Source organism: Echinops telfairi, unplaced genomic scaffold (genome assembly GCF_000313985.2).
Source record: "Echinops telfairi isolate 266 unplaced genomic scaffold, ASM31398v2 ScPeMD7_7400;HRSCAF=8409, whole genome shotgun sequence".
NCBI lineage: Eukaryota > Metazoa > Chordata > Mammalia > Afrosoricida > Tenrecidae > Echinops > Echinops telfairi.
In genome coordinates this window covers 62,022,710-62,035,136 of record NW_022111300.1, presented here as the reverse complement: position 1 = coordinate 62,035,136, position 12,427 = coordinate 62,022,710, and the positions used below count along the sequence as shown (strand labels likewise).

General features: G+C 57.2%; 1 protein-coding gene across 1 annotated transcript in view; it reads right to left on the bottom strand.

The window, feature by feature from the left end:
• CTDP1 (CTD phosphatase subunit 1) overlaps positions 1 to 12,427 on the bottom strand; it is a 36,760-nt gene that overhangs the window by 12,285 nt on the left and 12,048 nt on the right. The window contains exons 2-10 of the mRNA XM_030887296.2: positions 12,142 to 12,225; positions 11,547 to 11,640; positions 11,281 to 11,409; positions 10,077 to 10,227; positions 8,206 to 8,296; positions 6,998 to 7,164; positions 5,398 to 6,435; positions 3,969 to 4,110; positions 3,654 to 3,884 (exon numbers count right to left, since the gene is read on the bottom strand). Of these exons, the coding sequence (XP_030743156.1) occupies positions 3,654 to 3,884; positions 3,969 to 4,110; positions 5,398 to 6,435; positions 6,998 to 7,164; positions 8,206 to 8,296; positions 10,077 to 10,227; positions 11,281 to 11,409; positions 11,547 to 11,640; positions 12,142 to 12,225 (2,127 nt within the window). The remainder of the gene's footprint in view (positions 1 to 3,653; positions 3,885 to 3,968; positions 4,111 to 5,397; positions 6,436 to 6,997; positions 7,165 to 8,205; positions 8,297 to 10,076; positions 10,228 to 11,280; positions 11,410 to 11,546; positions 11,641 to 12,141; positions 12,226 to 12,427) is intronic.

Here is a 12,427-nt window from a genome sequence, read left to right as displayed (position 1 = left end):
CCCTAATAAAATGTTAAAAAAAAAAAAAAAAAAAAGAGTTCTAGCCCGTTCTATAGGGTCGAGTTGGCATGACTGCAAAGTATTGAGCTGCTGATTCCTGTTTACAGCCTCCACGGCGTCACACCCACACGCTCCTGCACCTGTCAAGGGTATTATCCCTGTCACACGTGTGGCAATTAAATGAACGTTCCTTCTGTTTGCTACACACATTAAATTAGAAGAAAATGTTTTGAGAATGATGAGGGCAATGAATGTACAAATGCGCTTTACACGTTTGTACATTTGATGTGTGTATTGTATGAGTCCCCTAATAAAATGATTTCAAAAAAATAATAAATTAGGAAATAAGACGGAGCTCTCATGGAGCTTTTTCTGCTGCTTAGGGAAGCTTCAGTGTTTGAAAGTAGTGACCCCAACCGCGCCAAGACAAAGGCAAGCTATGCTCACAATGGTTTGCCATCTGAGAAAGCTCACGGGCAGCCTGGTCCCGGCAAGCCCATTGTGTCCCGCTGGGTCAGGAACTGGCCCCACCCGCTGCATGTTTCCCGAGGTCCAGCTGATGTCCACCAAGCTTGGGGAGCCATCGGGGTTTCTCACCATTACCTCGCCACCTGTCTCCTTGCTGGCGTCGGATGGCCTCAGGCTGCGGCTCAGGTGGTGCTGGCCCGGGCCGCTCCTGCTTCTTCTGGGCTGCCGGCTCCGAGACTTTTGCTGACTGAGCTGCACCTTTCAGTTGCAGAATGTCCAGGGAACACTTTTGATGGACGGCTGCTGCTTGGGATTCTCAATGGTCGCAGCACCGTACTCACCCTCTCTCTTTCTTATCACGAACGCCCCTCCCCACAACCAAACCCAGGGCCACTGAGTTGATTCAGATGATCTCAGCTCCTAAGTGATGCCACTGGTCTGTTTCTACCACCTGTGCGCTCAATGAAGCCCAGAGAGTGCTGGGGGCGATGGCCGCTGAGAGCAGTCTCAATCCTGCAGTCCTGCTGGGCCCGGGGGTGACTTTGTCAGGATCCCCCTTCTTCACTCTTCCTCCTCCCTGGGCATTGCCTCAGCGGGAGGTCAGCTGAAGGCCTCCCTGCCTCACGTCGGCAAACGTAACTCCTAGTGGTTTCTCCCGCCTCCCACCTGCTGCTAGGTCTCTGAGCCTAACTCTGTGCACATGCAGCATGTGAACCACCAAGGGGCTCTCTGGGGCTGCACGTTCGGCTGACCAGAAGGCCCACAGGCTTGGCCTGGCTGCTCTTCCCGAGGTACCACTAGAGACACCCTCAGGACAGCAAGGCCAGTGTGTGCTGGCCTCCAGGGCTGTAGCCATCAGCCCCAATGTGGCCCTTATGTGAGCCTGCCCACTAGCTCTCCAGGTCCCGGTCAGCACGAAGCTGATCCCTGCCCTGGCTCCGCACACACACGTGCATAGATGTGCATGCACACACTCCATCCAAGGGGCCAAACCTGGGAGCGGGGCCACAGGTCAAAGGGAAGTTCCCATCCCCACTCTCCGCAGAATCCATGCCTGCCCAGCGCCCCCAGCAGCGGTTATTACTTTTGACTGATTTCTGCCCCAAATGGCATATTGTGAAGTGGAATACGTTTTTTTCCCCCTCGATGTTAAAGTTTTACTAAGAGGACACCACACAAGTCAAATGCACGATCCTGGTCAACAGAACTCCTAATGTGTGTACCTGGGCCACCAGAGCCCCTTGTCATCCAGAAACCAGCCCTGCCCGAGTCTAACTCCCCAACGGTGTGCTTCTTGTCATCGCCATGTGAGCCTCCTTTTGAGCAGGTCCAGCTTCCCCACGAGTTTCCTCAGGGCCTTCTGCGAAGGCCCCTCCTCTCCAGATGCAAGCACAGTGTGCTGTCCCCTCTCACCTGGAACTATGTGGTTGGCCCCCTTTGCTTTCTCTGGTCGACTTTCCACAGAGGAGCTGCCCAGGCCCTCGGCTGTTACAGTCTCAGCAGGCTCAGGCAGGTCCTATCTCCAGGACACCTCTGCACCCCTTTTTCAGGGGTTCCTTACTGGCGGTCCGGAGCCCACAGCCACTGGCAGGGAGACCGGAGGCAGATACCAGCCCTGTCTGTCTGCAGCTACCCATCCCCTTGACACCCAGACACCGTGGACTTAAGGAGGGCTGGACCACCTGCAACAACTTTGCCGCACAGATGCTCTGCGGGGATCAATCAAGAATACAGCCAGCTTATAAAAAAAAAAAAAAAAAAGACTACAGCCAGCCAGTCCATCTTTAACACTTAAGAGCCGTGTGCACCAAAACTCTAAGGGATGAGAAGCATAGGTTTTCTTTTAAAAAGAAAGAGAAATAGAAAGCAAATGTTTTGAGAACGATGATGGCAACAAATGTATAAATGTGCTTGAGACAATGGATGATGTGTGGATTGTGATAAGAGTTATAGGAGCCCCCAATAGGATAATGAAAAAAAGGGAAATCAGCCCACCCCCACAGCAGTTGAGATCAAAGAGCAGCATTCACCTAAGGCAGAGGTCAGGCGAAGAGGAGGGATGAGAACAGGAAGCGCAGGAGGCAGCAGGGTGAGTGATGTCAAACTGGGGATTGCAACCGATGAACCAACGTGTAACAATCGTTCAGCGGAAATCAGGTCTGCTCTACAACCTCCACACAATCACCATAAACACTAAAAAACCAATCTTTCCCAAGAAGCTTTGCACAAACACGGGCAGATCATGTGCTGATGTCAAACCCAAGTTTTCTCAAGATAAGAACTGTAGACCTCGCTGTGTCTTGTCTCCGCGAGGACGGAGGAGTTTGTTGTGTCCTTACGGCAACTCTGGCACTGGAGAGTGCCCAAGTGGCTACCGCCCTTGTGTTGCGGGGAAGCTACGCTCTGTGAACGGGGTAAATTTACCTAAAAGAATGACTTAACAGTGAAAACTGGGAGGGGGTGTGTGTGCACCATAAACCCACTGACACAAATGTTTCAGGTGACCAGTTCCTGGAAAAGGTCATCATCCTTAATGAAGTTCAGGGGCAGCAGAAAGGAAGCTGAGCCTTGGGGAATGGAGTGCACCGTGGACTCCCAGAGCAGTGGGCGAGGGAAGGGAGGGTGGAGCACCTAACCACACACACAGACTTCCACGTGACATCCTTCAAGGACATGGGAGCCTCCGTGCCCACGAAGGAAGCCAGGGTGAACCCCAGGGGAAAGCAGCGGTGGAGGCAGGAACAGTAGGTGCTGCTCACTGGGCAGGGCACACTGCCCGTCTGGGTGACCGGCCTGACCCATGGGAACTGAGGTAGGCAGGCGGGTGGCTGTCTTCACCAGTCACAGTATGGAGGAGCATGCCACCTGTACCCCAGTCATTCAGATCACCTGCCCCAGCTCCATCCCCCCAACAGGGCCCTCACGCCCTGTACCATGGCGAGCTGGTAAAGGGTCCCTTTCTCAGGGAGTGCTCCCTAAAGAGATGTGGGGAGCGCTAGGGGATGTTGGGAGGGTCCTGGGGCTCAGGCTGCCAGCAGGGCCATCCCTGATGCCCCGCTGCTCTTCCCACAGGTGGCCGTACTGGGCCTCTGAGCCTCCTCAGGTGCCCTGCATGACGTGACATGCTAACAGCCAGCAGGGCAGAGGCGCACCTGCTAAACAGCTCCCTCTGCGCCCAAATGTACCTGAAGGAGGAGTGCTCTCCGTGGGGTGCCAGCGAGGAGGGTGGCACAGGGGCCTGGGAGCGTGGGGGCAGCGGCATGGGCTGTGTACCCTTCCTGATGGGCTTCCCAGTGCTGGGGTCATAGGTACAGGCCTCGGGGCCAGGCAGACTCCGGGGGTGGACGGGCGTTGGGTGGAGCACGGCCGTGTGGAAGGCGCTCTGCCTGCTGGTGAAGGCCGCTGGACTGCTCTCCCTGTGGGATAAGAGCGGTGGAGTGTGGGCGCCACGGGGGCAGACTCGTCCCTCCCTCCCTCAGCGTGTGCACGGGCGTGCTCACCTCTGCACCTGGGTGTAGTCGTCCCTGAGGGGGAAGAGCTGCTCCTCCACCTTGTCCCACCGCTCCAGGCAGCTCCACAGCCAGTCCGGGCTGACCACGTGCAAGTGCCGGCACTCCTGGGCCTGGCGCACCTTCTCGGTGCCTGCGAGAGACCAGTCAGGACAGGCATGCCCACGGACCTCCCTGACTCAGATGCCAGGCCTGGCACCTAAGGGCCCCCAGAGCCATGCTCACAGCCCCCTTCCTCAGCGCACACCTCCGGTCCACCGGCCACTGCACAGTAAGCATACACCTTCCCCATACACCCACTGCCCCCCTCCCCCCCAGCTTCCACACCAGCCACCTGTCTTCTGCCCATCAAATGGTCGACCTACTCAGGGCTGGTGTGTCTGGTAGACTGCGTGTCCACGAGGTGACAGCGGTGGAGAGGCGTGCACGGCCGAGTGTTGCCCGGGTGCAGTGCAGTCACCTGGGCTCCCACCTGGTTGTGCCCCTAGTTCTCTGCACAGTGAGCGGGCTCCTCACACAGCAGCACTGTGCTCACCGTGCTGCCATCCCGACACCCACCTCACCCAGTGACAAGCTCAGAGCTTCTGGATGCATGCGTGTCCTCTTTCAGCTCTTCCCAAAGCCCTTCTTGATTTTCTGCACCCCCCCAACCCCCAGGCTGCACCCCAGCTCATCTGGACGCCAATCTCTGGAACCCCGAGAAACAGTGAGGAGAGGGGCTGAGTAAGGTCGCTGACGCTACCAGAGCTGACCACGGGTTGCGAGCAGAATGCATTCCCCGAGGCCCAAGGAAGGGTATGAACTTCTGAGTGTCCGAGAGAGAACACAGTCCCTGAGGAGAGGGCCCTGTCAGGTAGGGAAGGAACCCGAGAGTCTGGGGGAATATGACCCTCTGTAGTGGGGCTCTCTCAAAGAGAGCTCATCACGGGGAAAAAATGCGATCCCGTGTATCTGAGGGAGTAGTCTCTGTCAGTAAGACGGAAATCCTGATCCCCACCGCGGGCTCCCGTCCGAGACAAGATCTCCGAGCTGGGCCCGTGGCTCCTCGGGAACCGCTGGCTGTCTCTTCCTTACTGACTCACTACAGTCTATTCTCCAACTCTAACCTGCTCATGGCCTTTACCCACAACAGACGATTCTGACCCTACAACACACACAGGGGATAACAGTGACCCAACAGGTCTGAGCCCGCAGCCAGAGCAGAGCTCCACCTACCCCCCCCCCACTCCCTCCCTCGCAGCATGACTGTGTCCTCTGAAAGCTGATTTGGGAAAACGCCTTCGAAAACTCACTACGAAACAAAGAGCGTGCTAATTTAAAGGAAATGAGCACAAGGCCGTGGGGACCAATAGCACATGGGGAACACACCCTCCCCCAGAAGCCCAACCCTCCAGGATGCGAGGTATGGCTGGGTACTCACCCGCCCTGGCTGCAATCAGGTGGGTGGCCCTGTTGGGGTCGTCAGGACTAAGCACGAGGTTGGTGAGGACCCTGGCCCCCAGGGCCGTGGCATGGTAATGCTCTCGAGTCTTCTCCACGGGGAAGCTGGTGGGGTGCAGCCCACTGAAGGCGATGGTGACGTTGGCGAGCACTCTGCTCTTCAGCTCGGGGACGATTCTCCGTATGTCAGGGGCCTCCGTCGTCTCCTGGCTGAGGAACCTGTCATACTTGGCGTAGTAGTCGGAGTGCACGCGGGCCAGGATCTCCTCGAGGTGGACTAGGTGGTCATCATGGTCAACGTCCTCCTCCTCGTCCTCCTCCTCCATGCTCTGGTCCAGGGACTCACCCACAGTGACTCCCGACTGCTCGCTGTTCTGCGACTCCGTCTCGGCCTCCTTCCGGTCGGCACAGCCATTTCCCAGGTCACAGAGGCTGCCTGGGTCACCCTCCTCTGGCGCCTCGAGCTCGGGGTCTCTGTCCGGTGGGCGCACACTGGGCGCGCCCGTGCTGGAGGCAGTTATCCCCGCAGGCTTCTCTGCCTCAGGGTCAGTGCTTGCGCCTCCCCGCAAGGCCCTGGGCTTCCTGCGCCCCCGCCTCCCCTCATTGTCACTGTCTGAAGTGGATGACCGGCGGCCATCGGGCTCACTGTTGCTCTCACTGTCACTGGACAAGTCAAAGTCCAGGTCATTGCCTGCAGTCCCTTGGGCAGGCTGCTGCTCAGATGGCACTCTGCCACCCTGCTCCAAAGTCGCTGGGGGCCCCTCCCCACCGCCAGGCTCGCCGCCATCTGTCACAACGCCAGGGGCCCGGCACGCAGGGTCACCCTCGTCCACTTTCTCCCTGGTGGGCATGTCCCTGCTGGGCGGGGGCCCAGTCCCTGCCTTTCCGCCATTCACCTCTGGGGGGGGCCTCCCCAGCCCGTTGCTCTGCCCCAGACCAGGGGCGGGTTTTCCATCTGCAGGGTCCTTCCTGGGCAGCGCATGCTCCGGGGCGTCAGCACCTTTAGGAGAATGACTGACTGAAGATGCACACAAAATGAAGAGTTCTCAGAAACGCGACCACAAGCAGTCCGCCTCTCCCTGCTATATGTACCCAACCCCTGCACCAGAGGGAAAGGACCCTGGGCTGTGGGGACCACAAGTGGACCAGCTGTTGACAGCGGCCAGCCAGCCCTTCTGTCGTCTGGAACTCTACCTCCTCCTGGTGGATGGCGGCAGTAACTGCACCACCAGCCCCTGGAACCAAGTGTCCCCACCAGACTCTGGCTTTGGGCTGGTGGTGGACGGCTGAGACTGGGCCGCCGTGGCCCTTATCCCACTCTCACAGAGCCTGGCCCAATCCCCCCTGCGGTGAGCTCGTGCTTTTGGAGACGACACTCACAGGTGTCCATCAGCAGCGCCGTGTAGCTTGGACAAAAGGCCACACTGAGACCAAGGGGTAGCCTTTTGTAGAGAACTAAATAAACCCACCAGCCTTCCAACAAGAAGGCGAACCGAGCCTGGCTGGAGAGCGGCCACTGCCCAGCCCCAGACCGAGGTGAGTGGAGGGAATGGGGACAGGCCAGGATGGTGGCCACCCACCTTTCCTCCTCATGGGCGCCTCACGGGACCCGGGCAGGGCATTGATGTCGCCTGTGCCCTGGAAGTAGGTGTATTTCTTCACGGTGATCAGGTTGGGGGCAAACTTCCAGACGTCCTCTCGATCATCGATAATGCACACCATCGAGTCGCCACAAGGAAAGAGGTTTCTGGAAGCAAAAATGTATCCACACCACTAGCCCAATGAGCCACCCAGCACAACCAGAAACAGTCATGTGTCTTAAGTGGCGAGACCGCGGAGCGCAGGCACTTCCTCAGCCCGTGCGGTTCAGAATCGATCATTGTGCTCCTGTGATGTCCATGGAGGGGTTTGCTCAAGCCCACCAAGATGACCAACTGCCTCCCAAAGCCATGCCAGTTCCAAGTCTCAGCCTAGAGTTCTGTGGCTCAGGCGGGCAGGCTGGGGGCACTAACATTAGAGGGATAAGTGCTTGTCCTGTGTTCTAGGATCTGGACTAACCAGGAGAAAGGTCACAGCCCCTGGCTGCCCCGATCCAGGCAACAGGGCCATGTGTGGACCAGTGGTTCCACGGGTGATCTGCTTCAAGCACAAGGTGCTTCCAAGATGGAGCTGACCAGTGCTCTCTGCACCTCATTTCCTCAGAGATAATGGCCACTCTGGACTGAGAGGGAGCAGAGTGGTCCAACTACAGCTGAACCTTTCTACAGGACTCCACAGACAAGCGCCCAAAGACTGAAGCTCACTGCCAAGGACTTGCCAAGGCCACTCCCATACTCATTCTCCTCGGTCCTCACCTGCCTGCACCCTCCCTTCTCCCCATATCTGGCATGATCCCAACAGGCCACTGAAGCACGTGGTTTCTCACATGGGAAGTAAAGTGTTTGCTGAAGGGCTGGCACTGAGGCCGTGTACTCATGCTCCAGGTGCCTCAAGGCATCAGTGCCCACAAGCAGCCCCACCTGATACCATGGGAGCAGGCAGGACAGACAGGAGATGGTGCCCATGGAGCAGGGGGGTGGGGGGCAGTGTGGAGACCCCCGAGGCAGCAGCAGGAGGTGTCTGGAAGTAGGTGTTTTTCTTCATGGGCCTTCCTCCTGCTTCCACCAGGCTCCCGCCCTGCCCCCTGGACACAGGGCCTTTCTCCTCTGCGGACTCTGAGCTCAGTGCCCACACAGGGGATGGGGGCTGAGCTTGAGCTGCTGGGGGGGGAGCTCAGTCACGCACATACCTGAGGTTCCCTGTTTTAGAAAAGGGGTCAATGCACTCGTCCCGAGACAGAATTCGGTGGGAAAAAAGCTTCTTTTCAGGGTCTAAGAAGCCTTTAGAGAGAAAAGGGCAGATTTCAGATGTTAACATGAATCTCCGTCACCAAGTAGCTCCAGTACACAGGGGCCCTGCAGGGCACCTTGGCTACTCCAGGTCCTGTTTGTCCCACAAAGCTCAGGATAAGGTGGCAACTTCTGGATGCCAGCCAACTGGATTCTGAGGGCGCAGCATGAGGGGCCTGTGCACCAGTCTGGGAAGTGCTCCCACCCAGTTAGGGGTTTCTAAGTCCTGCCAACTAAGATTCCCAGCTTCCAGGGTCTACATCCTGTACTTGTTACATTTAGTCTGAAATAAAATGTTACACTTTATTCTATTAAAATACTAGTTTATGTTCTTGGTAAAAGTCTACACAGCAGGTTATCATTTCCACCAGCTGACCAGTGATAAGAGCTGCATTTTCACGAGGTACTGGTGCACTGTTTCCCTCCCCCGTTCGTCCGTGTTGGAGTGACTGCACCCTTCTGTGTGCAGGCAGCAGTGACCGACAAGCAGCGCCATTTACTCTGTGTGCCACTGCTTTTCTGCTGAAAGGTAGCTCAGGGGATTCACGTTGCTGCTCAGGTGAAATAACCCCAAGCTGTGGATGTCATCATGGTGCCCAAGCCCACTGCCCAGTTACAGGCTCCACGTGCTCAGTGGGTCCTGCTGCTCGAGAGCAGAGCAGCCTGCTTCCACCCTGCCCCGTGAAGCCTCTTCTAGAATGGCATGTGCTGCAGAGCAGTGCGGAAGTGGGCATCCTCGTCTTGTCCGATGGGGAAGTGCCAGGCCTATGTGAGCGAGCGGGGGTCTCCTCGTGGCCCCTTCAAAGGCCGAGAGGCTTCTCTTTGCCGATGAACCGTGAAAGGGTACTGGGTTTTGTTAGATTCCTTGTTGCCTGTCTGTGGAGATGAGCATGTGGCTTTTGTCCTTTATTCTACCGACGTGACAAGGGAGATGGTGATCAATCTCGCGGTGCTTGGAGAGGACCCCACTTGGTCCTGTGTCTACCTTACACGATGCTTACTCCTGAGGGCAGCCAAGTACCAACTCTGCCAGTCCCCCACCCGCTGAGCCTGGCAGCTGGAGCAGCAACCCATGCCTTCCCAACCACCAACCTAGGTTCAGGGATGGCTTGTTGATTCTTAAAGAAGGATTGGTTAAAATCAGGTAATGTGTGGACTCTGATAAGCTTGTGAATGGCTGTGTATGGTGCAATTATTGGTCGCTCGTGGTGTAGAGGGCAGGAGAGAGAAGAAAATCAGGGATTCAGGACAACGATCAATCTAATGGAGCACATGAGCATCAGTCTCCATGACCCTGAGACCCACAACTAGATGGAGTCCGGCCACCACAGCCAACTGCTCTGAGAAGGGTCATGCTAAATGGTCCTGGACAGAGTGGGAGAGAAATGAGACCAGAACTCAAAATCGTGAGAGACCAGGCTTACTGGTCAGACTGAGACGACAGGCCTTTGTCACCCATCAGGTTTGGAATTGAATTCACCTCCTCTGCTCAATTTTCATGCAAACAACAAGTCTGTCAGGGTAACAATCATGTGTGAGGAACGCACACCCCAAGAGTTACCAGCTGCTGGAGAGCAGCGTTCACGCAGGGGCAAAGTTCAGTAGGCTTGGAAAGGAGGGAAAGGGAGACAGGAGACTCAGGAAGGAAAGAGGACAGGCTAGGGTACACCAAGCGGACATAGTTGGCAGGTAGAGCACATAAACCTCCCCTCAACTCACAACGCAAAGTCTGGAATAATCAGCTGCACCGGCCCCGGGCCGCCCTGCTCACCAGCAATGGTGTGTGCATACAGCCGGCTGCCAAAGGTGAAGACGTGCAGCTCGTAGAGCCTGGCCACCTTCTCCAGGAACTCCCTGCAGTGCGGGCGCAGGCGTGTGTGCAGCATCGGCTCGCCCCGGCCCAGCTGGAAGTGGAATATGCCCTAGGAGGGACAAAGCGAGGCTGGTCACAGGACCGTGCCCACGTGGACTCACTGTTCTTGTCCGGCAAGTCCCAGGGTCACTAGGAGTCAGAATCACTCGCTGCCAGTGGGTGGGGTGGTGGGATTATTCTGACACTGGACAAAAGCAGCATCCCTGAAAGGTGTCAACTGTATCTGTGCTTCTTCAAAATTATGTGTCAGGAAGTGTGCTTTCTGCTCGACGTGAAACTCTGACCCTTTTGATCCTGTTTATCACGGATTTTCTCAGTAAAAATGCCTGCCATTAACAGTAAACACAAAAAAGCAGTGACCTTGTTGTTAGGGCCAAGCTAAACTTTTGTTACCTCCGAATCAGACCCCTCAAGATGCAGCTACACTGTGGTGAGATTTATAAGTGTGAGGTTTGGTAAACACCTTCAGCCCACTCACCAGTACAGAAAAGTCCAGCCAGACAAAAGCCCGCTTAGGGCAAACACAAGGGCATGGGATTCTGCACTGAAATGCATGTCCTTGTGGTGGGCAGGCCCTGAAGCTTAAAGGAAACCAAGCCCATGTTTGGGTCTGACAGTTGGGAAGCACAGCCACCGTCCAGGGGATGCCTGGAGCAGTTTCAGGGGGTGTGGTGTGTGGGCGGATTCTTCTCAGCTTAAGCCTTTAATTACGCCCCAACAGGCCCATTAGCAGGACCCAGGGAGCTGGGGGGTGGGGGGCGCGCGGCAGGGCGAGGGGCCACCTTTGAGACCCACCAAGGGCCCTTCTCAGACATGCTTTCCCTCCAGATCACAAGCTGGCCCATGAGCCAGCCCAAGTGGTCCCTCAAGCCAGAAACAGTCGCAGCAAGAGGGGTGTGCTGCACACGCAGAGTGCACGAAGCCCTTGCATCTGCTGAGACAGGGAGGGAGTAGCCCATCTGAGCAACGCAGTAACAGCTTGTGACACATACAAGGAGGCAGCGTTTTCCTGCGTAAGCGCCTGCGACAGACACAGCTGGTCTCCAGAATCACCTGCACACGATACACCTGCCCAGCAAGGGTAGCCGCCCGTGCCCTGTACCTTGTTGGACATCTGCTGACAGAGCTGCTCCGTGGTATGGATCAAGGTCTGGTCCAGATCGACCATGAGCACCAGCTTCCTGGTGCGGTGCAGCCGTTGCTGATCCTCTCGTGCCAGCAGCTCCGCTTGCTGGAAGGACAGAGATGCTCACCTTCTCCAGGGACCTGGGGGGAGCGGGGGGGCGGGGAGGAAGGGGGCACCCCCAACCCCCAGCCTCACCCGACCCCTGACCTGGTTTGCTCCCTCCCTCTCAACTGCGGACTCACCTCGGAGCTCACCATCAGCTCGGGCACGCTGTGCACCATGGACACGGTGGCTGTAGACAGTGGCGCCCTCTGCCGCCCGTTCTTGCTCTGCAGCCTTTGTGTGGAGAGATGGGAGTCTGGGCTTTCTCACCAAGGCCAGCATGGCTGCACACAGGGCTTATTCCTGTTTTAAGCCAGTGCCCACCGGCCTCTCAGAGGCCAGAAGCCGAGGCGGTCTGCTTCTGTGAAGGTCTATGGAGCCTGGCACCCGACGGCAGCGTCTTTTGGCTCAGGAAAGGGTCTTACAGCTGCTGAGCAGATGGACCGTGGAGCCCCCTGGAGAAGCCAGAGCCCCGGCAGAGCGACACCTGCTGCTCTTTACAGGGACACACAGGCTCTCTCAGGAAAGCGCAGGGGCCAAGGCCAGTCTGTGTACCCAGCCAGGACTCGAGCAGAGGCAGCAAGTGACCGCAGCTCACACTGGAACTCATCTAGTGGGGTCAGCAATGATACTGACGACCACCTAGGGAAGCACAGCTGACTCGGGAGCTTTACCACATGCAACCACAGCCTCTGCTCACCTGGACAGGCCTCACGGCGCTCCAGTGGTACTTACTGTGTCAGGTCCTGGCCGCACTCGGCACACAGTCCTTTCATGACCACAGGGTGGCTGCATGCCTCCACCCTCAGGAGGATGGTTCTGCAAATACATGGGACCGTACTGTGAGTGTGCTCAGGGGGCAGGACATGTGTGCCAGTGCCCTGCTCTGCCTTCTGCTGTGAGCACAGCTGTACCCCAGCTCTGCTGTGCAGCAGGTGTGAGCCCGGCTGTACCCCAGCTCTGGTCTGTAGCAGGTGTGAGCCCGGCTGTACCCCAGCTCTGGTCTGTAGCAGGTGTGAGC